The sequence below is a fragment of the Gobio gobio genome (assembly GCF_949357685.1).
Source record: "Gobio gobio genome assembly, chromosome: 2".
Lineage (NCBI taxonomy): Eukaryota > Metazoa > Chordata > Actinopteri > Cypriniformes > Gobionidae > Gobio > Gobio gobio.
The window spans coordinates 23,132,054-23,158,793 of record NC_137098.1 but is presented as its reverse complement, the minus strand read 5'-3'; the positions used below and the strand labels follow the sequence as shown (position 1 = coordinate 23,158,793).

The window sequence follows — 26,740 nt, the reverse complement described above, 5'->3', positions numbered from 1 at the left end:
AAGGATTTCAAAACTTCTGAATGTTCCAGTGAGCACTGTTGGGGCCATTATCCGTAAGTGGAAAGAACATAATTTCACCATAAACCGGCCACGACCAGGTGCTCCTCACAAGATTTCTGACAGAGGAGTGAAAATAATTATCAGGAGTGTTGTCCAAGAGCCAAGGATCACTTGTGGACAGCTTCAGAAAGACCAGGAATCAGCAGGTACAATTGTTTCAAAGAAAACAATAAGTAATGCACCCAACCGCCATGGCCTGTATGCACGCTCACCATGTAAGACTCCACTGCTGAAGAAAAGACATGTTGAAGCTCGTTTAAAGTTTGCTGCACAACATTTGGACAAGCCTGTGGAATACTGGGAGAATATAGCCTGGTCAAATGAGACCAAAATTGAACTCTTTGGATGCCATAATACACACCATGTTTGGAGGAGAAATGGCACTGCACATCACCCCAAAAACACCATACCAACAGCGAAGTTTGGAGGTGGGAACATCATGGTGTGGGGCTGTTTTTCAGCATACGGTACTGGCAAACTTCATATAATTGAAGGAAGGATGAATGAGAAAATGTACAGAGACATTCTTGATAAAAATCTGCTGCCATCTACCAGGATGATGAAGATGAAACGAGGGTGAACATTTCAGCAAGACAATGATCCCAAACACACAGCCAAGGAAACTCTCAATTGGTTTCAGAGAAAGAAAATAAAGCTGCTAGAATGGCCCAGCCAATCACCTGACTTGAATCTAGGGATGGGCAACAGTGGTCGAGTAATCGAGTACTCGAACGTGACAGCGATCATCGATCATGAGAACGATGATCGCCCTGAAAAAAAAATATTTGTCTCTTTTTTATTGGTTATTGCTTCGTTTTGCACGGTACCGGAGGTCTGATTGGTTAGCGTTATACAGCGCCTCCAGACCGCGGCGAAATAAAGTGAAACTGAGGCGTGCACTGCAGTGATGTCTGGAATCACTGATCATTAAATGGTTAGTGCAAGATGTGCAGCGCCAATCTGTCATAGCCTACATAGCATTATAATGAGAACACCGTGAAAAATGCTGTAAATGATCTGTGTTTAGTTCCCCGTGTATCAGCTGATCCACAGAGAAACTAGCGAGAACACTCAGACTTGCGCGTGAAGTTCATGTGCGCATTCGCGTCCTTTTCTGCAGATGCACGTTGTAAGATTACTTTTATGTTTTCTATATCTGATTAATCTAATATAAGAAGCGTTTGGTTGAGCTTAAGCTAGCAAAGGGCTGCCGTTATACCGGCTGTTCACTCTCTTCAGTTTCAGCTCAAATGCATTAATGCTCGAGCTCGACATGGTTTAGAGACGGATATTCTTTTCAGATAGGCTATTTCTTTCTCAGAATCATTGACATTAGTAATGCAGCACTGCTATACTGTTCTCGTATTTTTTAATAGTAGACCTAGTTTATTTAAAGCTGTTTTTCGTTATGAGTTTGAAAACGCGCAGTGATGTCTGTAAACGCTTCGATCATGAATAATAAAATTAAGTGCATGATGTGCAGAGTCAATCTGTCAAAGCATTATAATGAGAACACGATTTTAATAAAATGTTGTTTCGGTGTGCTTTCGTTGTCCGTGTATCAGCGTTGTTAAGGTAAGAGCGCATTCAAAATGTTCCGTTTCAAACCCTTTGCCTGTCAAATCTAGCACGCTGAAGTTCACGTGCGCATTCCCGTCCTTTTGTGTTGATTTATGTCGTAATAGGTTCATAATAATCTTCATATTAATATTGATATAGGGTGCGTTTGGTTGAGTTTATTAATCAGATAGCAAGCTCTGCAGGGTGGTGTTATTTCACTGTTTTAGCTCAAAGGCAATGCTCGATACTGATTTGGTTATTTGAGACGGTCATTTTATAAAGATGTTTCTTTTTCAAAGACATTTATGCATCATAATCTAGCAGTTATTTTTTGTTTTATATGTTCATGTTTCCATATACCTGTTTTCATGTCACGTTTGTATTTGTCAACAACAATCTTCATAACAGTTTTCATTATCTCAATGACGGAAATGCCCCGCCCCCTGCACATGCCCCGCCCCCGAGTACTCGAGTACTCGTTTTTGAGACCTATCGATGATCGAAATGAGAAATTGACAAAAATGCCCATCCCTACTTGAATCCAACTGAAAATCTATGGAAAAAAGATCAAGAGTTCATAGAAGAGGCCCACGGAACCTTCAATATTTGAAGACTGTTTGTGTGGAAGAATGGGCCAAAATCACACCTCAGCAATGCGTGCAACTCCGTTTCTCCATACAGGAGGCGTCTTGAAGCCGTCATTACCAACAAAGGCTTTTGTACGTAGTATTAAATACGTTTCAGTAAGCGTGTTCAATAATTTTTCCTGTGCCATTTAACATTATTAAACATAACTTAATTTACAGACATCTATGGTTTGATTTCTTTGCATGTGTGGATTGCATGGGTTGTTGCAAACATCTGGTGAAAATGTTATGTCAATAGCACCTTTAGAAATATATTTACTGAGAAAAATGGTGACGTGCTCAATACTTATTTTACCCGCTGTACATTTAAGCTATTTTGAGTCATGAAGAATTTCTCACAGGAAAAAAAAAACGTTTAAATATGCAACTTTGGTGATCGAATATGAGTTTTAAGAGGTAAAATGATTGACTACAGGGGGATTTTAAGGTTATATACAAGTTAGTGTGCTCCAAAACAATGACAAAAATTTGCATGTAGAAGATAAAAGCAATCAAAACTTGCAGCCTGATGAATTCTAATGAATAATGACAATGTTTACTTTACGATGCTTATATAGTAATATGTTTTAGACAGTTGTAACAATGTCCCTCATCTGAACTTGAATGAGCAGCTGCAACTGCAATAGTAAGGCATTTCAAAATAAGAGTCAATGTGCACTTCAAGCTTGTTTATAATTAAAAGTCACGCATTATATATACGTTTATGGTTACACAATAAACTGTATTTAATTTCATTCCCATTTAATTCATAGTCAGGAGGAAAGACTAAGAACAGTATTTGACATTATTCAATAAAGTATCATGGTTATAATAGTTAACTAAAGCCGTTTTAAAAAATCTTCAGTACTTGAAATTAAATAAATGTTAGCTGAAATAATAAAATAAATAAACAAACTTATTTGAAGCTTTAGCTTAACCTGATATACTAACTAAAATAGAAATGCAAAATTATAAAAACTATATAGATGTTTTAAAAAAAGAAAATAAGTGAATTTGGCTCTCTTATGTATTTTTGCATTTGAACGGTCAAAAACACAATAATGTCAAAATGTCAGTTTTGACATGTAATCAAGTAACAGTTGGTTATGTAATGCTTAAATCCTCAATTAATGCATTACTAGGGGTGTGACGAGACACTTATCTCATGAGACGAGACAAGATTTTTACATAGTATTTTTAAGAAATCCTCAATGATGAAATACATGACTAGAAAAATTGTTTGCAGGTGCATTTGAAATGTTTTAACTCATCATTTTGTAATGAATGTCATTTCAGCTCTACTTTCTGAGTATGAATTATCATATGCAGTAAAAGTTAACAAGCACTGTAAAGGTTTTGCCAAACACTCAACTGACTGGCTTCTTTCCTGTATGATTGTCTCTTCAGACCTTAGAACTGCACATGAGCTTCTTTTGACCTCCTAACTGAACTCCTTCCCACAAAATGATCATAGATATTAAGTGCAAACAATAACCATAATCAAAGTACTCAATATTCAAAGTGCAAATAGAGACCACATTTTTCTTCAAGCATAAACGAGATAGCTTTTATATTGGTAGATATTCGCTTGCCTCAGGGAGCCGCTTTCAAACAGCGGTAACGTATTGAAATCGCGTTTGAATGCGCGCTCGCGTTTACTTTCACTTTGAATTTCGCATTCATGTGTACTCTGGGGATAGTACTGGTATTCCCAGGGAATAGTACTGGTTGTGCTGAATGCGCATTTTCAAATATAAGTCTGACGCTTCTGCTGTGCAACGAATCCGAAATCCAAAAATATAAGAGAATATGTTTTCTGTGGATTTTCACAAAATGTTTTCTTTGAGAAAAACATGAAAATATACAGGTTATATACAAAATATACAAATTATGGCTTAATTTGTGTTAATTTGATTAGTTTGGCCTCAACTGCATTTAGTCCATATTCCATATGGAATCAGTCAATAATCCATATTCACCTCTCAGATTTCACTTCCAAAATATTCATTCTGTTTAAAAATACAACCTATAATATTCAACAGAACTGCAGGAAGCAGTAGATTACCAAGCATAATATCCATCTGCTGTTAGTCGATCTCACCAGCAGGTGGTGCAAGCGGCTGTTAACGAAGACCAGAGCAACGTGTAGTAGAGAGTCATTCATCCATTAAAGCAGCACTAGGTAGTTTTTGCTCTCTGCGTTTCTCAATGTCAAGGAAGGATCCTCGGAAGCCAGAATTCCGAGGATGCTACGTCATCGACGTCCGTCGAAGGGCTGTTCCAATGTCGAGGATCCTCGGAATTTCAACCAAGGTCTGAGTCCTTCATTCAAAAAATATGCCATATACAGGAAAGGATGCTTAGAAGTAGACTTTGCGCATTTAGCGTTCTCAAATCACCCACAATCCTATGCGCACAGCTTTGCTATCTTGTTAAAAAAATAAAAAATATCGGACGTTGGCGGAGTCGGAGCGTTAACGGGGCAATATGCTTTCAAGTGTAAGTATTTACGTTACAAAACATTTGTTATAACCGTAGTAAATATAAGTAAAGTTTAACTTTTAAATGCCAGTACAAATTACAACCGTATTGAAATTATACAAATTACGTTATTGATGGCTAACGGACCTTTTCACTGACGTAATGAGGCTGACGCGCACTTGCTAGCCTGTTCCATTTATGTGTTCTCCGAATGCTAAAGAGGAGCCTCGCCTAGCCTCTGAAGGAAGTGACTTGGAAGGACCAGTCCTGCAGAGGAAGGATCCTTGACATTGAGAAACACCTAGTATTGTCCTCTACTACTGTCGTAAACTGTCATTCTACATCAGTGGATGCATCGCACGTGCATTTGTTGACATGACAACTATGATAGCCCTGAACACTGCAGCAGGAGTTCACATGCAGGTGTTCTGCTTGCGTCGCGTGTGAAATGTCTTCATCCCAGGTACAGTGGTATATGTTTCAGCATGTCATATGAATATAATTTCATGGGTTTTATTTTTTCCAAACGCCAAATGTTCGCGATGCTCACGTTTACAAGCCAGCGTCATTATAGTAGCCTAGTCTATTGGTTACCGTTTTACGGAATCTATATGATACTTCAATTCAATGTTTGAGTGGTAGGTAATAACCATGTATCGTCAATATTATAATATCAAGCTTTGCAAATTTGAAAAATCGATTTGCATTATAGCTTGAGGCAAGACAAATAAACCAATATCACAGACATGTTAGGTATCCTAAAATATGATTTTGTACGTCTTATATGTATTTACTTGCAATAATGTAGCCCCTCCTCCTCCAGCTCACACCAACGAGCAAACGCTGGCCCAATGTTGATCCTTGTCCTGCCTTTAATCCGATCACTTTCTCGTTTCCTCTTTTTGCTTTCCTCCGACAAAACCTTTGCTTTCTTATTTTTCTGTGCTGCTTCGGCCATGACTATAACATTCGGCAAACAAATGATAGTTTGGCTCGCACGTCCGAATTTAAGGAAGTGGGGGTGGTGGTGGAAGTGACGTATATGCCGTAAAGCAGTCGAATTTTGTAGTTCTTTTTCTTCTCGGGTTACTACCCGAAACCCGAAGTTTAAAAGTACGATTAAAAACGATACAGACCCCGTCAGGCTATGGCAGACGTGTCATTCAACCTATTGTAAGTCGATGTATCATCACAAGAGGTTTGAAAATATATTATAAAAGGTTGAAAAGTTACCTAGTGCTGCTTTAAATGGATTTACAGAAATGGAGCAAGCGATATGTATTTGTTATGATTATCAGGGCCAGTATGTATGTATGTATGTATGTATGTATGTATGTATGTATGTATGTATGTATGTATGTATGTATGTATGTATGTATGTATGTATGTATGTATGTATGTATGTATGTATGTCTGTATGTCTGTATGTATGTCTTCACGGTTACTTTTGTACATGTAAGCAGCTTTCTCTACCACACTAAGGCCCTGTCCCAAATGGCACACTTCATGTGCACTTTCGGTCTTGTGGACTTACAATCATAGACAGTAAAAGAAATGGACACAGCGACCCCATAGACTTCAACGGAGGAAAGTGAAGTCAATAAGAAGCACTCACTTCCTGATGGCTGAGCGTACTGCACAGCCTCAGACTGAAGGCCAATTTATACTTCTGCGTCGAGTGCACGCAGAAGGTACGGCGTACCATACGCATAGACGCGTATACGCCGTACCCTGACGCGCACCTCTCCAAAAATGTAACAACGCGTCAATTCTACGTGGACCGCAAGCGCTGTGATTGGTCTGCCAGAACCCTTCCCTCAGGGCAATAAATAAATAAAAAAATCTGCGATAGGAGTGTGTGTGTGTGTGTGTGTGTGTGTGTGTGTGTGTGTGTGTGTGTGTGTGTGTGTGTGTGTGTGTGTGTGTGTGTGTGTGTGTGTGTGTGTGTCCAGAAATGGGATGATAGTTCCTTACGTCTGCTATAACACAATATTTTGTAGTCCAGCGATTCTTTATGGTAGTAAATAAATACATAGATCCGCCGAGTAATCGATTGCTCGAGCCACCGCTACTGAAAACAGCAGCCACGAGCTCTGCATGATTTCACAAACGCATTCCAGCGCCAGATCGCCTTATTTAACTTTACCAATCAACTAGAGATGCTTAATTTGTATTAGATACAACAACACAAGCTGCAAGAAAAGCCGCTCTCTCACTGCTGCTGATAATCCGACATGAATGTACACATTCTACACAACAAGCTGCTTCTTCTTCGTCTGTTGTCTTGATTACACCAACATGCCCGAGGACACTGCCTACTAGCGTCTGCATGTGTAATTGCACATTGACGCGGACAACAGCGCAGAAGTATAAATGCTCACGACGGCGTCGGCTACGCGCGTACACTCGACGCAGAAGTATAAATTGGCCTTGAGCGTGACGACGTAGATGTGACATGAGCAACCTGTCTGACAGTTGTAAGTCTTCTAGTAGTTGTGCAAAGTGAAATCTGAATCACCGAATCTTGCAGAGACGGAGAGCGTGAGCCGGAGCAACTTTTGGTAAGTATTCTGATTAATTATTTTGTCATTTTGCATAGTATTTTTTTATTTTTATAAATTGTCTTATAGACAGTAAAAGATTGCCTGTGAACTTCTCCTCCTGTCTATACAGTAATTTCTCTACTGTACGACAGAGTCGCATGGTCTTATGACGCAATCGTTAGCCTATTTTTACAAAAACGGCTTCTATGGGGCGATAGTGTAAGATACAAGGTAATGGAGCCTTTTATACATTGTCGTGTTTCTTTAGAAATAAACAGTGTACAAATGGAGTCTTTAAACGCCTCAGATGTAAAGTTATTCGCTGTCAAAGTGATGCCAAAATGAATGGCAGTCAATGGAATGCTAACAGCAGGTGATGGCTTGGTTAGCAATGGCTGCCCCTATGGAAGGTACGTTTTCCGGGTGCTGGATTACCCCCTTGCTTTCAATGGCCGCTGCATGCCGCTTTGACTGTGCGGGCTCGGCAGAAATGCACATCGAGGGCGCATGTCGACCTCAAAGGGGGCGCTCGCGAGCACCCTTTGGAGACCTAAAAGAACAAATGGGACACTCTGCGGTCTCGTGGACTTAACGGACACACGCACGCAGTAGCCACTGTAAGTCCACAAGACCGAAAGTGCACATTAAGTGTGCCATTTGGGACAGGGCCATAGAGTCGCACATTTAGGGACCGTCAGTTACAAATGACGTGTATACACATTTCTAACTTCCCTAGCATTTGAAGAAATTGACTTAGTCATATAACCAACTGTAAATTGTTCATGTAGGTGTCAGGCATGATGCCCACCTTTTAACATTTTTTAAATAAAAGAAATTAGAAACGTGTATACACGTCGTATGTAACTTTACAGACGGTCCCTAAATGTGCGACTGTCGTCCAATGTCATTGTCATGTCAACTTTATGCCAGTATATCACTGGGAAACGCTTAGCGTGAAACTTTGTGTGTTATGTTTATATTCTGAGTGCTTGTGTGTTATGTTTATATTATGAGTGCCTGTGTGTTATGTTAATATTCTGAGTACCTGTAGCCTATATAGTATAGCCTACATCCCCAATAAAGTGTGAATTTGGTCTTTTATATCACTGTATTAGGCAGGGGAGTCCTGGAGTATATGACGTATTGAAGGAACACCCAGTACTGCAGCACAGCGCTGCAATATAAAGAAACTACACAACCGAGAGAAATACATGTCTACCTCAGATGTAACATTTGATCTGTCCGTCAGCATCGGAGAATGACATTATAATCTCATTCACGGTAGAGAAAGCTGCTTACATGTACAAAAGTAACCGTGAAGACTTAAATGTAAACATAGCTTTTGTGTCTTTATCAGCTTTCACCATTTATATACTGGCCCTGATAATCATTACAAATACATATTGCTTGCTCCATTTCTGTAAATCCATGAATGAGTGTTTCTTTACTACACGTTGCTCTGGTCTTCGTCAACAGCTGCTTGCACCACCTGCTGGTGAGATCGACTAACAGCAGATGGAGATTATGCTCGATATTCTACTGCCATTCCTGGATGTGAACTGTTGCAGTTTATGTCGAATTTGTGGAAGCGAATATGTAAAGTGAAATAAAATGAACCGAAAATTGCTTGTTGAATATTATAGGTTGTATTTTTAAACAGAATTAATATTTTGGAAGGGAAATCTGAGAGGTGAATAATTGAATTTTTAATAATGAAAATGTGTGAAATGTTTTGAATTTAAATATTCACATCATAAATATTCAAGCATGTTGAATTTCAGCCCATAAAAATGCAAGCCCTAAAAATACAATGCATTAAAATGCAAGCATGGTTAATGCAATGCATATTGTTTTCAAGCAATAGTGATAAAAACATTTGGCATCATTTTACTTCCATACAGCAGCTCATTTGCATTTAAAGATACATGCACAAAAACAGAATGTTTTTCCTTCCACTCAAAAATGGGCATTTACACATGATATTATATATGATCTGTGGGGTATTTTGAGCACTTTAAGTGTTTGGGCCCTAGTAATAATGGCATACCTGTGGTCAGTGTCTTCAGAGTGTTCAGCATGACATATCTGGATAAGTGGAGCATCAAGTTGATACATCTTGGTCCAAAAGCAGAGAGCAAATGTGATGCAGCTACCTTAGGAAAAGCATTACCTTCCTCGTTCTAAATATTAAATTAAAACAAGAAAAAAAACAAGAAAATTCAAAACCAGTAAAGGTGAATAAGGAGTACAATAAAAGTATTTAGTAAAATAGTGAAATAGTAAAATACATTAAAATGCAACCGGACACATTTTTTTGTCCCTAAACATTCTCTAGCAATGCAACATGCACAATATTAACAGAAAATTATGTAAAACACAAAATGCACATACCGCTATCTCTTGGAGCCATGCAAAAGATACCTTGCGAAACTCAGCATCACCTTTATGACCACAAATTGGCCAGCAATGTCTATACAAACAATAACATTTTTGAATCAGCAATTCAATTACAGCAGATGAGGATTGTAAAATGTACTTTAAAAGTACTGTATAATTCTACCTGAAGACGTCTTGGGCACGAGCAGGATTCAGTTTATAAAATAAAAAGTGCATGACAATGTAGAATGCCTCTTTGTTCGGCTTATCAAACATGTTCCTGTCAAAAAAATTAAATTAAATTAAAGCAAGCAAGCAGCATTCATAAGGCCCTCACACCTTGGTGTGTCAAGAGCATCCCTAGGCTCTCAACAAGTACTTCCCGTTTCATGGCTTAAAGTCTAAATTCATCATGCAACCAGGGTAAGGGCAATCCATTTTGCTAGGTGGTTTTAAGACTTACCTAGGTGCTGCTAACACGTTTTAGCACTTCAGCAATGTGTGGCCAGCATGTTTTAACACTTTTTGGCATGTACATGTTTAACACTTGTCTAAGTGGTGTCTGCAGAATAATATGGGGTATAGACAATTGGACCTGTTGTTCCGAGGTGGAAGAATTCAAAGAGTAATCGTTTAGCAGGTGTGAATTATTTTCGGTTTCCAGTGAAGGATCCAGTGCTTTGCAGGCAGTTGCTAAAGGCTGCAAAGAATCGGAAATACAGAGAAAACGACGCAACAGAAAATCTGGAAAACCTCCGTACTTGGTGTCAACATTTTAAACTAGATGACCACAAACATAGTGTTTTAGGCCAAACGGAAGGGAAAAACTGCCATTCTGTCAGTTCCGCCTGAAGCAAAACACTGTCATGTAAAGGTAAGAAAGCTGTTGTCAGAGTGTTCGTTTTTTACCATAATGCTGATTAAAGAGTAGACAGTACAATACAATTTTCAGTGATACAATAAACATTCTGTTAACATAATCCGATGTCGAATGTGGAATGTCTGTAGTCTGTCAAAAGACTTTTGCCAGACATCCTACCCTGCAAAAACGTATTTCCGGGAGATAGCACAAACACCCTTGCCCCTCTTTCAGAACATTGAATTAAATTAGAATTTATTATTATATTATATTATGTCGCATCAGCCCCGTAAAACAAGTTTGTTAATTCAATAGTAGGCTATTCCGGCGCCGGACGTGGAATTTATGTAGTGTAGCGTGAGACGAAATAATAGGAAATACAAACGCAAGCTGTCACAGGACAAGATGCATTTGAAACGCATAATACTAGATGAGGAAAATACATTTCCAGGACACGCATATTTCATCACTGGACTGTAGTAGTGAGACTTTCACGACACAAATCGGTACAATGCCAAATTATATTGTCCAATTATAACAGCGGAAACAACTTAAAATACACTGTCATTTATTGTCATACAAATAGAGGACGTCTTTCTCTTATCTGTATTGGTCACAATAAAAACAAAGCACTTGCTTTTGTAAAATAAAGAAAACAAAAAGGAGTCTGCTGTCTCCATTTCCTTTCCGTGAAGTTTGTGGAACACACGCAAATAATTTATCAAAATATAGGCATATAGGCTATTTGTGGCAGCGTTTTTTTCTTTTTTGTTTTGTTAATCTGTATTTAAGTGAATATATATTTTGAATATATTTATTGTTATATGTAAGAATTTATCGGCATCAGGAAAAAAGCATTCCTAAATATATATATGTGTGTGTGTGTGTGTGTGTGTGTGTGTGTGTGTGTGTGTGTGTGTGTGTGTGTGTGTGTGTGTGTGTGTGTGTGTGTGTGTGTGTGTGTGTGTGTGTGTGTGTGTGTGTGTGTGTGTGTGTGTGTGTGTGTGTGTGTGTGTGTGTGTGTGTGTGTGTGTGTGTGTGTGTGTGTGTGTGTCCCTCATTTTAAAATCAGACCCCCCCAAAAATAAAATTCTGACACAAAATTGTCAAAATACACATCTCGGCACGTATTCTAGTAAACACAGTTAAGTAGATGAAAACAGCTGAGAAAGAAATTTGATGTGCGTCAATATATTTGATTTTTAATTGGGATAATCTGTTAATAATGTTTATCAGACTAATTATATTTGTAAGAAAATATTAGACAGATCTATATCTCTATCTCTATATCTATATCTATAGATATAGATATAGATATAGATATATATATATAAGGATTATTAGGAACACCTGTTCAATTTCTCATTAATGCAATTATCTAATCAACCAATCATATGGCTGTTGCTTCAATGCATTTAGGGGTGTGGTACTGGTCATGACAATCTCCTGAACTCCAAACTGAATGTCAGAATGGGAAAGAAAGGTGATTTAAGCAATTTTGAGCGTGGCATGGTTGTTGGTGCCAGACGGGCCGGTCTGAGTATTTCACAATCTGCTCAGTTACTGGGATTTTCATGCACAACCATTTCTAGGGTTTACAAAGAACGGGAAATGTGAAAAGGGAAAAACATCCAGTATGCGGCAGTCCTGTGGGCGAAAATGCCTTGTTGATGCTAGAGGTCAGAGGAGAATGGGCGAACTGATGCAAGCTGATAGAAGAGCAACTTTGACTGAAATAACCACTCGTTACAACCGAGGTATGCAGCAAAGCATTTGTGAAGCCATATATATATATCCATATATATATATCCAGCAGGCACAGTATGTCAATATGACGTCAGAAAGATGTTGGACTCCAACTAATCCAATGTCAGTCAGACATCATATTTTGGTTGAAAATGAAGGTTGACGTCTAAACCCAACGTGTTTGTTAGACATCAAGCGCCAACGTCAGATAGATGTTGAATTTTGGTTGTACTAAGCACCGCACTGTAAAAAAAAAAACTTTTTAAAAAGTGTGAAATGTATGGCAGCACATTACATCTCTGAAGATCTCAGCAGAGGAGGATCACATACCTCCACAAACAGCATTACCAGCTTCACACATTACTAACCAGATTGACTTTATTTCTGTCAGACATCTACAGAAGCGCTTATTGAGAATTAACAGAGGTTTCGATGTTTATGTTTTATTGAAAATAGTTTTTCCCGCGGAATTGGGCTACTTCATCACTGTTGCCGCGGGCTGTTTTTCATGTCCGCGGGTTGAAGCGACCCCAAATGTGTGATATTTAGCCCCAGGAATGCGAATTTTAGTAGTATTTAGCAACCATGCCAAAAAAAACACATATTTTACCCCCAAATGTGGTTTTTACCGGGGAAGCCCCCCTGAAATGTGATTGGGCTTGTTTTGAGTAACAATTTGGCGGGTTTTGTTGTGAAAACCTGGCAACCCTGCAGCTAGCCAACATGTCAGCTGTGGAAATACTTCACACTGGAAACACAGCAGAGCAAGACAATTTTTGCAAAGCCTTAATTTAGAGAGGTGGAAGCTCCCTCGCGTCTAATGCAATCAAACATTTATAAAAGCAGACAAGTTCAAACAAGACTAGGGTGACATTTAAGAGATAATAATCAGTGCTTGACATTAACAATCGCCATCTGTGTGTGTATTTCGGCTGTGGCGTGTAACACTCACATTAGCCACTTTGAACTTATGGGTCTTCTCAAAAGCCATCTGTTATAATCGTGTTGCGCATTATAACCAATCACACGTGTTTCTATTGAGTTTATGAATATAATTATCAGGTGTTCAGATTAGCCGGAGTTTTGTTCAGAGCGCGCGCCGCTCTCATTCACTGAAATCTACACTCAAAGCAGAGATGAACGTGCGATGTACGCAGGAGATTCATTCATCACACAGTGATTGACAGTTTTGTTCTATTTCAGCACTGAAAATAGTTTCAAACAAACAGAATCGTAGCGCATCTTATATGACGTTCGCGAATTGAGGGACCGTCTCTAAAGTTACATACAACATACACGTTTCTAACTTCAATAGCATTTGAAGAGAATGACTTAGTCATACTGACTGTAAAGCAGCGGTTTTCAATAGGTGAGGCGCGCCTCCCCTGGGGGGCGCCAAAGAGCCACAGGGGAGGCGCGACGTGAAGAAAAAATAAAAATAAACCATATACTCGCGTCGCGGTATACTGGGTAAAAGCTACGCGGGATACTCGCGTCGTGGTACAAACGAGTTGACTGATTACTGACAAGTAGTAATGCTGACAGATTAAGCAATGGCTCCTTCTGGCTCAACGTGTGCACAGGTGCTCAAAAAACTGCAATACAATAATTTTTTTAAGGGGTAGGCTATGTTTATTTTTTTCAATCATTTTAAAATTAATTGGAGAATTAACTTGAATGTGCCTAATAGCCTATGTGTTGTAGCCATTAAATAAGCGCATTTAGTTTCATATGTTAAAATATTATATGTTATTTTTTTTCCATCTATATGTTGATTATGAAAACTGAACACCATGAGTAAGATAGGATACATCGGGGACATGGAGTGGGTCAGACATGACCACTTCATTAAGTTTCGTTTTGTAGAAAGACTTTCTTTAGTTTAAAGTGAATTTCGTTTTGTATAAATTGTATCTTAATTTTAATAAATGTTTATTCAACAAATTGCCTGGATTTAATAAATAAGAAGCAAATATAGCCGCGATCAATTGCATTGCACGCGTGAACTGGAGAGCATCATAAATTCATATCTCATATCTCTTTAATTTTTTATTATAAATTAATCGAAACTCAGTTTATGCCTCATAGACATGAAAAATATTTAAGAAAGCTTTACATTTCTTTAAACGAAACTATTCAAAACGAAAAGAAATAGGCTAGCTAACGTTACTCAATGTAATCCATGATGTGCATTTCTCTCTGTAGGCTTGGCTTCTTCAATACGGAGATGGCGATCTTCAACTTAATTTTTGCAGCTGACACAGACAGAAAAGACTAGTGTAGGCCTAATACAAATCAATGCACGAAATCGAACTTTTTTATTTTAAATTTTTATTTTATTCAGCTCGAATGGGGACTTGAAGCAGAGACTAAATGCCGATCACGCGTTTCTGGTTGTCTGTGGAGAGCGAGTTCCCTCAGATCTCCACTAAGGCTATGCAAGTCCTAATCCCCTTCACCTCCACTTACTTGTGTGAGTGTGGGTTTTCCGCACTGACCATGATTAAAAATAAATACAGATCAAGGCTGCTGGTGGAGGACGACTTGCGTTTATTTCTCTCTGAAGTGCAGCCCCGCATCGAACACCTCTGTGCGTCAAAAGCGCGTCCTCATTGTTCCCACTGATATGGGCGGTTATTCAAAGTTCAAAATTAAAATTCAAATGACGTGAATGACACGTGCAAATGACGTGAATGGTGCATTTTGTTTATTGTTTAAATCTGAATGTATGATTACAAATAATTTTAGCCAAAAAACATTGTAATGCAAATCTTTTTGAACATGCCTTCAATGCAGTTGACTGTTATGTGTTATGCGCTGTGAACAAAAAGCGTTGTCGTTCATTGATCAGAGAGCTGTCCATTGTGCTGATTTTGTTCGAGAAGATGTGCATTAAAATGTGCGCTTAAAGAGATAGTTCACTTTAAAATGAAAATTCTGTCATCATATACTCACCCTCAATTTGTTTCAAGCCTGTATGAATTTCTTTCTTCTGCTAAACACAAAGCAAGAATGTCAGTAACCAAACAGTTAACTGGTCCCATTGACCTCCATAGTATATATATTTTTTCTTACTATGGAAGTCAATGGGACCAGTTAACTGTTTGGTTACTGACATTCTTCAAAATATCTTGCTTTGTGTGCAGCAGAAGAAATTAATACAGGCTTGAAACAAATTGAGGGTGAGTATATGATGACAGAATTTTCATTTTAAAGTGAACTATCCCTTTAAGACCCAGACACAAGTTTCACACTTGTAACATTCACATGTTAAGCATGTTTTGTTGACTTATGGTTAGGCCTACTGATGTTCTGTGATTTTTAAAAGTAGCCTCAAATAGGCCTGCATAAAGTTGGAAGTTATTTGCTGTTGCAAAGATTTATGAATGCACTTCTTAAAAAAAAAAAGGAAATAAAATACAATATGAAAAAATATTTACATTTTATTAGTTGTTATTGAAACTCATCATTGCCAGGAACACACAGAAGATGGCATTTACTGCCGAGGCGTGTGTGGGTTAGAAGAGGCGGACAGGATTTTGGATAAGGGGGGGCTCGGCTGTCCTTACCTACTCTAAGGGGAGGCTCACATTCACACAATTTGAAAACCCCTGCTGTAAAGTGTTCATCTAGGTGTCAGGTATGATGCACACCTTTTGGATTTTTGATATTTAATCAAATAAACTGTCAAATCATATGAAAATATGCTTTATTTCACTAGGATACAGTTAGGGCTCTTACACAAAATATGCTAGATTTAAATGTGTCATAGCTGATAGAACACTGTAAATATATTCTCAAGCAATATTCTCATCAGAGATAATATTAGAGATTATATATTAGAGATTAAAGATACAATATTAGAGATTTATGCATTATGCGTTGCCATTGACGACGGGAAGGAAAGGAAAGGAAATCCCACAGAATCTAGCTTAAAAAAGTGCTTAGAGCTGCTTGATTTATTTGTTGTTTGTTGATTTTCAAATATAAAACTTGTTGAAATGTTCTAAGTGTGTGCATCGGTTCTTTTTGAACACTTTCATCTAATTTGAACAAAACCGTGATAATTTGGGTCACGATAATCGTGATGTGAAATTTCCATACCGTTTCATCCCTAATACGTACATATCATACTTGCCTGTTGAGAGGAGTTTATTTCAGCATCATATAAAATCAACAATAATGATAATAATAATATTAAAGCAAACACAAACATTGGAATAGTATCGGTATCCTCTCCAAGATGGCGGCGCGAGTAGTTTGCGAGGCTCTGGGTCTCTCCAGATTCTGCAATTTTGCTGTATTTTTCTTGCTCATCTCGGGTCTGTTCGTTCAGAATAGTGGTGCCTTAACATCGTACACCCGTGGTGAGATTTTGGATATTGGTTTGCGAATTTCCGACAGTTTTATGGACAATCTTCGACTCCTTCCTGAGATCGCTAGGACACCCGAGGCTATGCACTCTACCCGGCCGGGCGGAAGTGCTCGCAGGCGGCGTCGAGATCGTAAACAAAGGCGGGGGAAACGCGGAGGACTGAGAACTAAGCTAAGGCTAAAGCTAAGGCTAACCCCACATCGGCTCTCTTTACCCAGTATTTTCCTTGCCAATGCAAGGTCGCTAGTGAACAAAATGGAGGAGATTCGACTCAGCATCACACACAGCAAGAAACTTTTGAACTGTAACGTCCTAATCTTCACAGAAACCTGGCTAAACGGCGGAATACCGGACACCGCTATTGAGCTAGCGGGATGCCACACGCTCCGTGCGGATAGAACATTAGATGGCTCCGGTAAGACCAGAGGTGGTGGATTGTGCATTTACATTAACAAAGCCTGGTGCACAAACTCTGCTATTGTTGGGAGTCATTGTTCAGCTAACCTCGAGTTTCTCATGGTTAAATGTAGACTGTTTTATCTACCGCGGGAGTTCACTTCCACCATTATAACTGCAGCCTATATTCCCCCGGATGCTGATGCCATGCTTGCTATGAAAGAACTTCATGCAGCCATCAGTAAACAACAGACTGATCACCCGGAAGCTGCTATTATTGTTGCAGGTGACTTTAATCATTCAAACTTAAAGTCAGTGCTACCCAAGTTTCACCAGCATGTTTCCTGCCACACCAGAGGAAACGAAACCTTAGACCATGTTTACACAAACATGGCTGGCGCTTACGTTGCGACACCCCTCCCCCACCTGGGACAGTCAGATCACCTTTCTTTGTTCCTCATCCCCAAATATGCACCCCTCATCAACCGTGTGAAGCCATCAGTGAAGACCATCAAGGTGTGGCCTGCGGGGGTTGATTCCACACTCCAGGAAAGGTTTCTACACACAGACTGGAGTGTGTTTGCTTCTCAAGCCACCAGTGGCGCTCACACGGACATTGACTTCTACACCTCCTCTGTATTGGATCATATCAATACCACCATTGACAGTGTTACAACCCAGAAACAGATCACCACATACCCAAATCAGAAGCCATGGATGAACAGGGAAGTGCGACTCCTGCTGAAGTCACGCAATACTGCCTTCAGATCAGGAGATGCACAAGCCTACAGTACGTCCAGGGCAAACCTGAAGAGGGGCATCAAACAGGCCAAGCACTGCTACAAGCTAAAGATAGAGGGTCACTTTTCCAACTCTGACCCTCGACGCATGTGGCAGGGCATTCAGGCCATCAGTGACAACAAACCCACCCACACCACCCCCGCAGCCACTGATGTCAACTTCCTGAACGAGCTAAATTACTTTTATGCTCGCTTTGAAAGAGACAACAGAGAAACTGCCACCAAGCTCAAACCCTCAGCTGACCCACCAATCACACTCTCCACCACAGATGTCTGCAAGGCACTGAGCCGGATCAGCGCGCACAAGGCTGCTGGACCAGACAACATCCCTGGTCGTGTTCTCAGGGCATGTGCGGAGCAGCTCGCTGGGGTTTTTACAGACATTTTCAACCTGTCTCTTGTCCAAGCAGCTGTACCATCATGCTTTAAACGCACTTCCATTGTGCCAGTGCCAAAACACTCTAACCCGAGGTGCCCTAATGACTACCGCCCTGTAGCACTCACACCCATCGTCATGAAGTGCTTTGAGCGGCTGGTCCTGGAACACCTAAAAGACTCTCTACCATCCACATTGGACTCACACCAGTTTGCCTACCGCAGCAATAGGAGCACAGAGGATGCCGTTTCCATGGCACTGCACTCTGTGCTCACTCACCTGGACAATAAAAACACTTACGCACGCATGCTGTTTGTTGACTTCAGCTCAGCATTTAACACTGTCATCCCAACCAAGTTAATAGCTAAACTTGGAGACCTGGGCATCAATACCTCAATGTGCAACTGGATTTTGGACTTCCTAACTGACAGACCCCAGAATGTTCGTTCAGGATTCACCTGCTCCACATCCATCACACTTAACACTGGTGTACCACAGGGCTGTGTGCTAAGCCCGTTTCTCTACTCCCTCTTCACCGCCGACTGCAAGCCTGTGTATGGATCTAATTCTATCGTCAAGTTTGCGGACGACACAACGGTGATTGGTCTCATCAGCAACAACGATGAGACTGCCTATAGGGAGGAGATCCAGCACCTGGCCACATGGTGCACCGAAAATAACCTGCTCCTCAACACCACCAAAACGAAGGAGCTCATCGTGGACTTCAGGAAGGAGTCAAGAGGCACACACAACACCATCCACATTAATGGAATGGTTGTTGAACGTGTCTCCAGTTTCAAGTTCCTGGGGATCCACATCTCGGCGGACATGTCGTGGACGACCAACACCTCCAGCCTGGTCAAGAAGGCTCACCAGCGCCTCTTCTTCCTGAGGACACTGAGGAAGAATCAGCTCTCCTCGGCTATCCTGGTGAACTTCTATCGCTGCGCAATAGAAAGCATCCTGACGAACTGTGTGGCAGTATGGTATGGGAGCTGCTCTGTTGCGGAGCGCAAGGCACTGCAGCGGGTGGTGAAAACTGCCCAGCGCATCACAGGGACTCTACTGCCCAGCGCATCACAGGGACACTACCTGCCATCGAGCACATCCAGAGGAAACGCTGCCTGCATCGAGCTCGCAGCATCCTTAAGGACTCCTCCCACCCAGCCCATAGACTGTTTTCTCTCCTGCCCTCCGGCAGGCGTTTCAGGATCCTCCGTACCAGGACCAGCAGACTAAAGAACAGTTTTTTCCCCAGAGCTGTCTCTTTACTGAACTCAAACCCCCGTTGATCCACTCCCCTCATATACTGATAACTCTCCTACCTCACATCCGCCTTCACTTTGTTATTTGCACTACCGACTGTTTATTACAGTAACAACTTTTTACTTATGCATTTTGCACTACCATACCGTAACTGGATTATGCTCATTTGCACTGCCGACTGTTATTTACAGTACCAACTATTTACATTTGCATTTTGCACCGTACTTCTAACTGTAATATGCAATCACTTTCCCCTGCACTTTTACACTTTTTTCGGATAGCTTCTGTCCATAATTTATTGCACTACCTTAATCCACTGCCATATTCCTAATTTTAGCCTAACATATCATTGTATACCTCTATCTGTAAAATTCTGTTTATAGTAATAGCCATCTGTATATTATATTATATTCATAGTACATATCCACCTGTAAATTCTGTTTATAGTAATAACCATCTGTATATTATTCACTGTACATATTCACCTGTAAATTCTGTTTATAGTAATAACCATCTCTCTCTCTCTCTAATATATATATATATATATATATATTCAATACATATCCATGTCCTGCACTTATGCAAACGTTGTATATCCTGCACTTGCTGCTATTGCACTTCTGGTTAGACCTAAACTGCATTTCGTTGCCTTGTACTTGTACTTGTGTAATGACAATAAAGTTGAATCTAATCTAATCGGCCGATATCCAAATTCAGGTATCGGGATCGGATCGGAAGTGAAAAAATGTGGATTGGTGCATCCCTATTAGTAATAGTAATAGTTTGTCATCATTATGGTGATCAGTGTTTGCTTTAGTTGGGCAGTTTGACTTGACTTTTTAACTTTAGTTTTTTCTCTGGCTGCTGTTACTGTGTTTGTTACCGCAAGAAATGCAAGAGAAAATGTGATCATATCTTTAGCATCAAGTAAGACAATATCATCTGATCATCATATAGTGGTCTATTTCACTGATGTCGTCCAGAATCTAATCTTTTGATACATGATCATTTTGTATTATTAATTATAGCAAGCCTGTAAATCTACATTGTCCACTTAACATTTTGATCTCCAACTTCTATTAGACTCACTCAGACATCAATAATCAGCATATGAATCTCAACAATGATGACACGCTTAATGCCACAATGCATTCTGGGAGCCATTGACTTGGTTTTGTATGATGCACCCAGAATGCATTGCTGCATGAAGCATGTCACCGTTATTGAGATTCATATGCTGATTTCTTAATGTATGTGTATATCTTTAAAGCTTTTTGATGCACAATCACAAGACTATTACATTCAATAATAAGAAATGAACATATCTAAACAAATAATAGACTCTGAATATGATCAGTGAATCAAACACTACATGAAGATCGTATCTTTAACATCATTAAATAGCTGACATCATCTGAAAACTGTCAACAAAACATTAACATCTGAACCTCTGTTAATTCTGAATAAGAGCTTCTGTAGATGCCTGTTTCTGTAGATGACAGAAATAAAGTCAATCTGGTTAGTAATAAGTGAAGCTGGAATTAAGTGTACTTTTTTTTGTGGTTATTCCAACCAAAATTCTATCTCTGCCCAACGTTGGAGCTTGACGTCAAACCAATTTTCATTTTCAACCAAAATCCAACGTCTGACTGACGTTGGATTAGTTGGAGTCCAACGTCTTCCTGACGTCACATTGACATACTGTGCCTGCTGGGTACACATTAAAAAAAAAACCTAGTCTGTCATCTATATAATTTATGAGTATGACACTTTAAAAAAAGTTTTTTAAAAAAGGTTAGTTTGTTTACAGCGTGACAACTTAATGCACTCTCCTGAATTATTTAGTTTTATTATTACAGCGTTATTATTATTAATTACATGTAAAATAATATAAAATAAAAGTTCACATACTTGATCCATTGTTGAGCTGTCGAGTTGTCATGAATGGGTGTCCCGTAAAGGAACACTCCCCTTTTTTTTGAAAATGGGCACATATTCCAACTTCCCTAAAGTTAAACAGTTTTGTTTTACGGTTTTCGAATCCATTCAGCCGATCTGGCGGTAGCACTTTTAGCATAGCTTAGCATAGATCATTGAATCTGATTAGACCGTTAGCATCTTGTTCAAAACAAATGACCAAAGAGTTCCGATATTATTTCGATATCCTATTTAAAACTTGACTCTTCTGTAGTTACATCGTATACTAAGACCGACGGAAAAAGTTTTTCTAGGCTGATATGGCTAGGAACTATACTCTGTGATATACTCAATGATATTACGCAGCGCCTGAAAATAGTCCCCAGCATGCTCCCTGTGCAAGCAGGTTGTCACGTTGGTTATCAAGTCACCTTAATTTATATAGCGCTTTTTAAAACACAGGTTGCTTCAAAGCAGCTTTACAGTGATAATAGGAAATTAATTTAGTTTTTGAAGAAAAGTTTTTGATTCATTTCTGTTGTAATAACTGATTAGTTTTTTAATTTGGTGCCATTTAAAGAACACCATCTTCAATTAAAACAGAAAACATCCAATGCGTTCCGGACCCCATCCGCACGGCAACAGCATCTGGTGGCCTGAGAATGCAAACCATGAAATAGGTTTGAAATAGTTTTGAAACTATACCATCATCATCCCCACGCAAACCCTTAAAAAGGCGAATCCGTGAAAACGGCGACGCCATGTACGCAAGCATTTGTTCAGCCTATAGGCAAGCGTGTTTGAATAAGTATGTGTGCAATGCATGCGTTTTTATCTGTATAAAGGGGAAGGGAAGTGAAGGAGGCCTTCACAGGGGAGAGTCTAGTTGACACGGTCTCTGCTGACACGTCAGGGACGTGTTGGTCGTGTCTGCAGACTACAGTAAACCTTGGGATAAACAGAGAGACTAACATTATCGTAGATGCCATTCTTTTTATGATGTAACGAGTACATCAGGTGTTATGGGAAGTGTTCCCGGTTCCGGCTGACCTAGTTAATGCAGCCTAACAATCATTTAACTGATTTGAATAATAGAAATTGATAATGTTCAATGTGTATGTCATAGTAAAGAGAGGTGTTTTTTGTCTAGATTTAAACTGACAGAGTGTGTCTGCTTCCCGAACAATGCTAGGAAGACTGTTCCAGAGTTTAGGTGCTAAATAGGAAAAGGATCGACCGCCTGCAGTTGATTTTGATATTCTAGGTATTATCAACAGAGTTTTTGAGACCGCAATAGATGTGATGGAGTATAATGCTTTAAGAGCTCGCTCAAGTACTGGGGAGATAAACCATTTAGAGCTTTGTAAATAATAAGTAAGATTTTAAAATTTAAACAATGTTTAATAGGGAGCCAGTGCAGTGTTGACAGAACTGGGCTAGTATGGTCTTACTTCCTGGTTCTAGTAAGAACTCGAGCTGCTGCGTTTTGGACCAGCTGCAGTTTATTTATTAAGCGAGCAAGGCAACCACCCAGTAGAGCATTACAATAATCTAGCCTTGAGGTCATGAATGCATGAACTAACTGTTCAGCATTTTGCATTGAAATCATGTGCCGTGATTTAGATATATTTTTAAGATGGAAGAATACAGTTTTACAGATGCTAGAAACGTGGCTTTCAAATAAAAGATTGGTATCAAAGAGCACACCCAGGTTCCTAATGCCTAGTTCAGACTGCACGATTTCCAAACTCGTCGGATCGGATCACTGCTCTTTTCACACTGCATGACTATCTGGGGTAGCATTCAGTCACTGCTGTGTTCACACTGCACGATGGATCGGCGACAGGGGGTTTCACACTGTATGACTGTACAAGAGGAATAATCGCCGACAGCTCGGTCCAGTCCGCAAATTACGTTTCACAACAAAGCACACACGAGAAGTGAGAACGAAACAACGCGAGATCACATGTGCGTCAGACGGGAGTTCTCGGGAGTTAAAAATATAGACTGCAGTGCAGAAACTAAATTGTCTGTGCGCTGATTTGCAGCAAAAGGGAGAAAAATAAAAACGATTATGGTGGAGGAAATGGTTGGGGAGACACAGGGAGCAAGGATTGTGTTCTGCAAAGAGAGTTTGAGGTAAATAAATAATATTGCAATGTGCTGCTGCAGCGGCTGGTCAAGCAAATATTTGTGCTTTGTTTGTTTGACATAACCAAGTTACACATATCTATTAAAATACTAATATTATGGTCTATAACTCCTCCCCGAACCACTGCCCTGTATCTTGCTCTCTCATTGGCTATCGGTCATCGCAGATGTATTTTTCAGTCAGAACACATTTCACACAGCAGGAGTTTGAATCGCGGACAGGTCCAGATATTTAGCATGCCAAATATCTCACAGGCGTCGGCAACTCATCAGCGATTCTCTCTGATCACGTCTTTGATCATTCAGACTGCATGATTGTGACTCGCGTGCACGAGCACCGATTTGCCTATGATTTCGGGCATTTGTCGGCGATTTCGCAAAACCTGTCGGCGAGTCAAAATCAGGGCTAAAATCGGGCAGTGTGAACTAGGCTTAACTGACAACGAGGACTTGACAGAGCAGCCATCAAGTGTTAGACAGTATTCTAGGTTACTACATGCAGAGGTTTTTTTGTCCAATAATTAGAAATTAATTTTTTTCAGAATTAAGTTTTAGGAAATTACTAGTCATCAAATTTTTATATCAGCTATGCATTCCGTCAATCTTGTGAATTGGTAAGTTTCGTCAGGGCGCAAAGAAATATAGAGCTGAGTATCGTCAACATAATGAAAACGAACGCCATGCTTCCTTAATGATATCTCCCAAGGGTAGCATGTACAGGGTGAAAAGCAACAGTCCTAGCACTGAGCCTTGCGGTACTCCATACTGGACTTGTGATCGGTATGACATCTCTTAATTTACTGCTACAAACTGATAGCGGTCTGATAAGTATGAGTCTGATGGGTAAACAAAATATATCGATTTTTCGATTATAATCTATTCTCATTTTTACGAACCGATACAGATTCTTAAATCCCAAGAATCGATTAGTCATCCTGTTTTCTGTTGATAAATGAACGGAGCATTGTAGCGCTCCTCCCATCCGAATAAATTGCAATAAACTATTGATATGAAACAAAGTCTCAAATTTATGAAACATAAATACTGTTTTGGCGCTCTGGCCAAATATTGTAACTGAATAAATACCAGTTACAGCGTGAAATAAACATGAATGAGCATCTGAAAGTGTGTTAAAAGATATGGTACAATTTACCGAAATCCATATCATGTCACATGGAATTGCTCAATCAGTGTTTCAAGCGTGGAAAGACCTAGCAAGCTTGTGAATCGAAATCGAATCGAATTTAATTGTGAAATTTGTATCAATATCCAGCCCCAATTTAAACCATGCCAATGCAATTCCACTTATGCCAACATAATTTCCGAGTCTATTCAGAAGAATGCTGTGATTGATACATTTACATTTATGCATTTGGCAGACGCTTTTATCCAAAGCGACTTATATTGCACTCAAGGTACACATTTTACATTTTGTCAGTTCTTGCTTTCCCTGGGAATCGAAACCATGACCTTGGCGTTGCTAGCGCCATGCTCTACTGTTTGAGCTACAGGAAAGTATAGTATCAAATACAGCACTAAGATCGAGTAACACTAATAGAGAGATACAACCACGATCAGATGATAAGAGCAAACATTTGTAACTCTAATGAGATCGGCTGAATGGATTCGAAAACGATAAAACTCAACTATTTAACTCTAGGGGAGTTGGAAAATGAGCCTATATTTTCAAGTGTTGAAAATGTGTTCTTCCTTTAAATGGGTATATATATACACACCCATATGCAGACCTGTTCGTTTGTTTTTGTTTTTTATATTTGGCGACTTTTTGTGAAACATTTAGACTTTTGATGGTGGTCCTAGACTCCTGCTAGGGGCTGGGGCTTTGGGTGTGGAAACACAAAGAACCGATTTTAAACTAGGCTCTGGCTCCGATCTAGCTCTAGCACTGCCTTGGTGGAAAAGGGGGACAGTACAGAGATTTTCAGAGGAAGACGCGAGGGAAGGAAACGAGGATGCACAAATAAGAATTGAGAAGCACCCAAAAGCACTGCATTAGTAACGTTACACTGGAATGATTGCTATTAAGACAGCCCTTTAAAATGGCCGACTCCCTAAACAGTGGTTCGGTTACAGTTCTGTAGACTAACGTTACAGAATAGGGGAGCTGATTGTGACGCACCCTATATGGGTGTCCCAAGTTTCGTACATGTATGGTATATAGAGTAAGATTTTTGACTGCATTCAGTGACTACAAATATGACCAGTGTAAAAAAAAAAATGAAAAAAGTATGTCACATATTGTAAAAGCCAGACGATTACGATAGCTCGTAAGAACGATTAGCATGAAGAAGAGAAGATAGCATGACTTACATTCCTAGATTCAGATGTTTGACGTTTTTGGTAACGTTAACGGTCTCCGGTCTGAATTCGAGGCAGAGGAGGCACCACCATAAGTATTTACCGTCTGTTTTCTGTAGCTTAGAGTTAGACATCTCGCATAATAGACCAGCAGGCTAACGTTAAGCGCTTCAGGATCATACAATAACTCGGCGATCAACTGGGCAAACACTTTGCAAGCAATCAATGATAACCCACGCACACCATAGTAATCGTTATAACGCTTTGGTCTGGGTGGGACCAACTCAAAAATACACTGAATAAAATGTTTACTTATGTTCAAGATCACCGCAACTTCCTACTAACCGCCAAATTATTTGAGCGTATTTACAGCGTCGGTGGCTTCGTTACAAAACTTTGTCACGACAGACTCGTGCCCTTGTTTAATCCTGATTTATATATGCAAATAATCGGCTACAGCAAAATGGCGAAGGCGTCTTTCAGTCAATTCAGTGTGTTTATAGATCAGCATTTAAGTGCTAGAAAACACGAGAGCGCGAGATTGTTGCGTGTATTGGTACACGACCATTGAAATTGGGTGGGACTTGAATTACGTTACAGTTCGTACTACGGCAAGCAAAAAAGATCAAACAGTCAACGACAAAACAGAACGCTATTTTGTTCAGAAGCAGAAAATAAATGTGATAAAGAGAGCACTGAAGTCAATGAAACATCAGCTCCAGATTATGATTAAGTAAATTATATATTAATATAATTATATATTAGTGCTATTCGCTCTAGCTCCGCCTAATAATGCCTGTTTGGGAAAAACAAGATGACAAAAATCACAGGCAAATAAAGTGCCTAACGAAATTGAAATGATAATAAAAGCATTTATTGGGTAGGGTTA

At 39.6% G+C, this 26,740-nt stretch overlaps 1 protein-coding gene across 2 annotated transcripts in view; it reads right to left on the bottom strand.

The window, feature by feature from the left end:
* Nucleotides 1-26,227, bottom strand: part of haus6 (HAUS augmin-like complex, subunit 6) — a 61,336-nt gene extending 35,109 nt beyond the window's left edge. The window contains exons 1-4 of one of the 2 annotated variants that reach the window (XM_079810953.1): nt 25,864-26,227; nt 9,831-9,926; nt 9,662-9,740; nt 9,318-9,450 (exon numbers count right to left, since the gene is read on the bottom strand). In XM_079810953.1, the coding sequence (XP_079667079.1) occupies nt 9,318-9,450; nt 9,662-9,740; nt 9,831-9,926; nt 25,864-25,985 (430 nt within the window). In that variant the 5' untranslated portion in view covers nt 25,986-26,227. The remainder of the gene's footprint in view (nt 1-9,317; nt 9,451-9,661; nt 9,741-9,830; nt 9,927-25,863) is intronic. The other variant, XM_079810954.1, reaches the window with a different exon arrangement.
* Nucleotides 26,228-26,740: the final 513 nt, after the last annotated feature.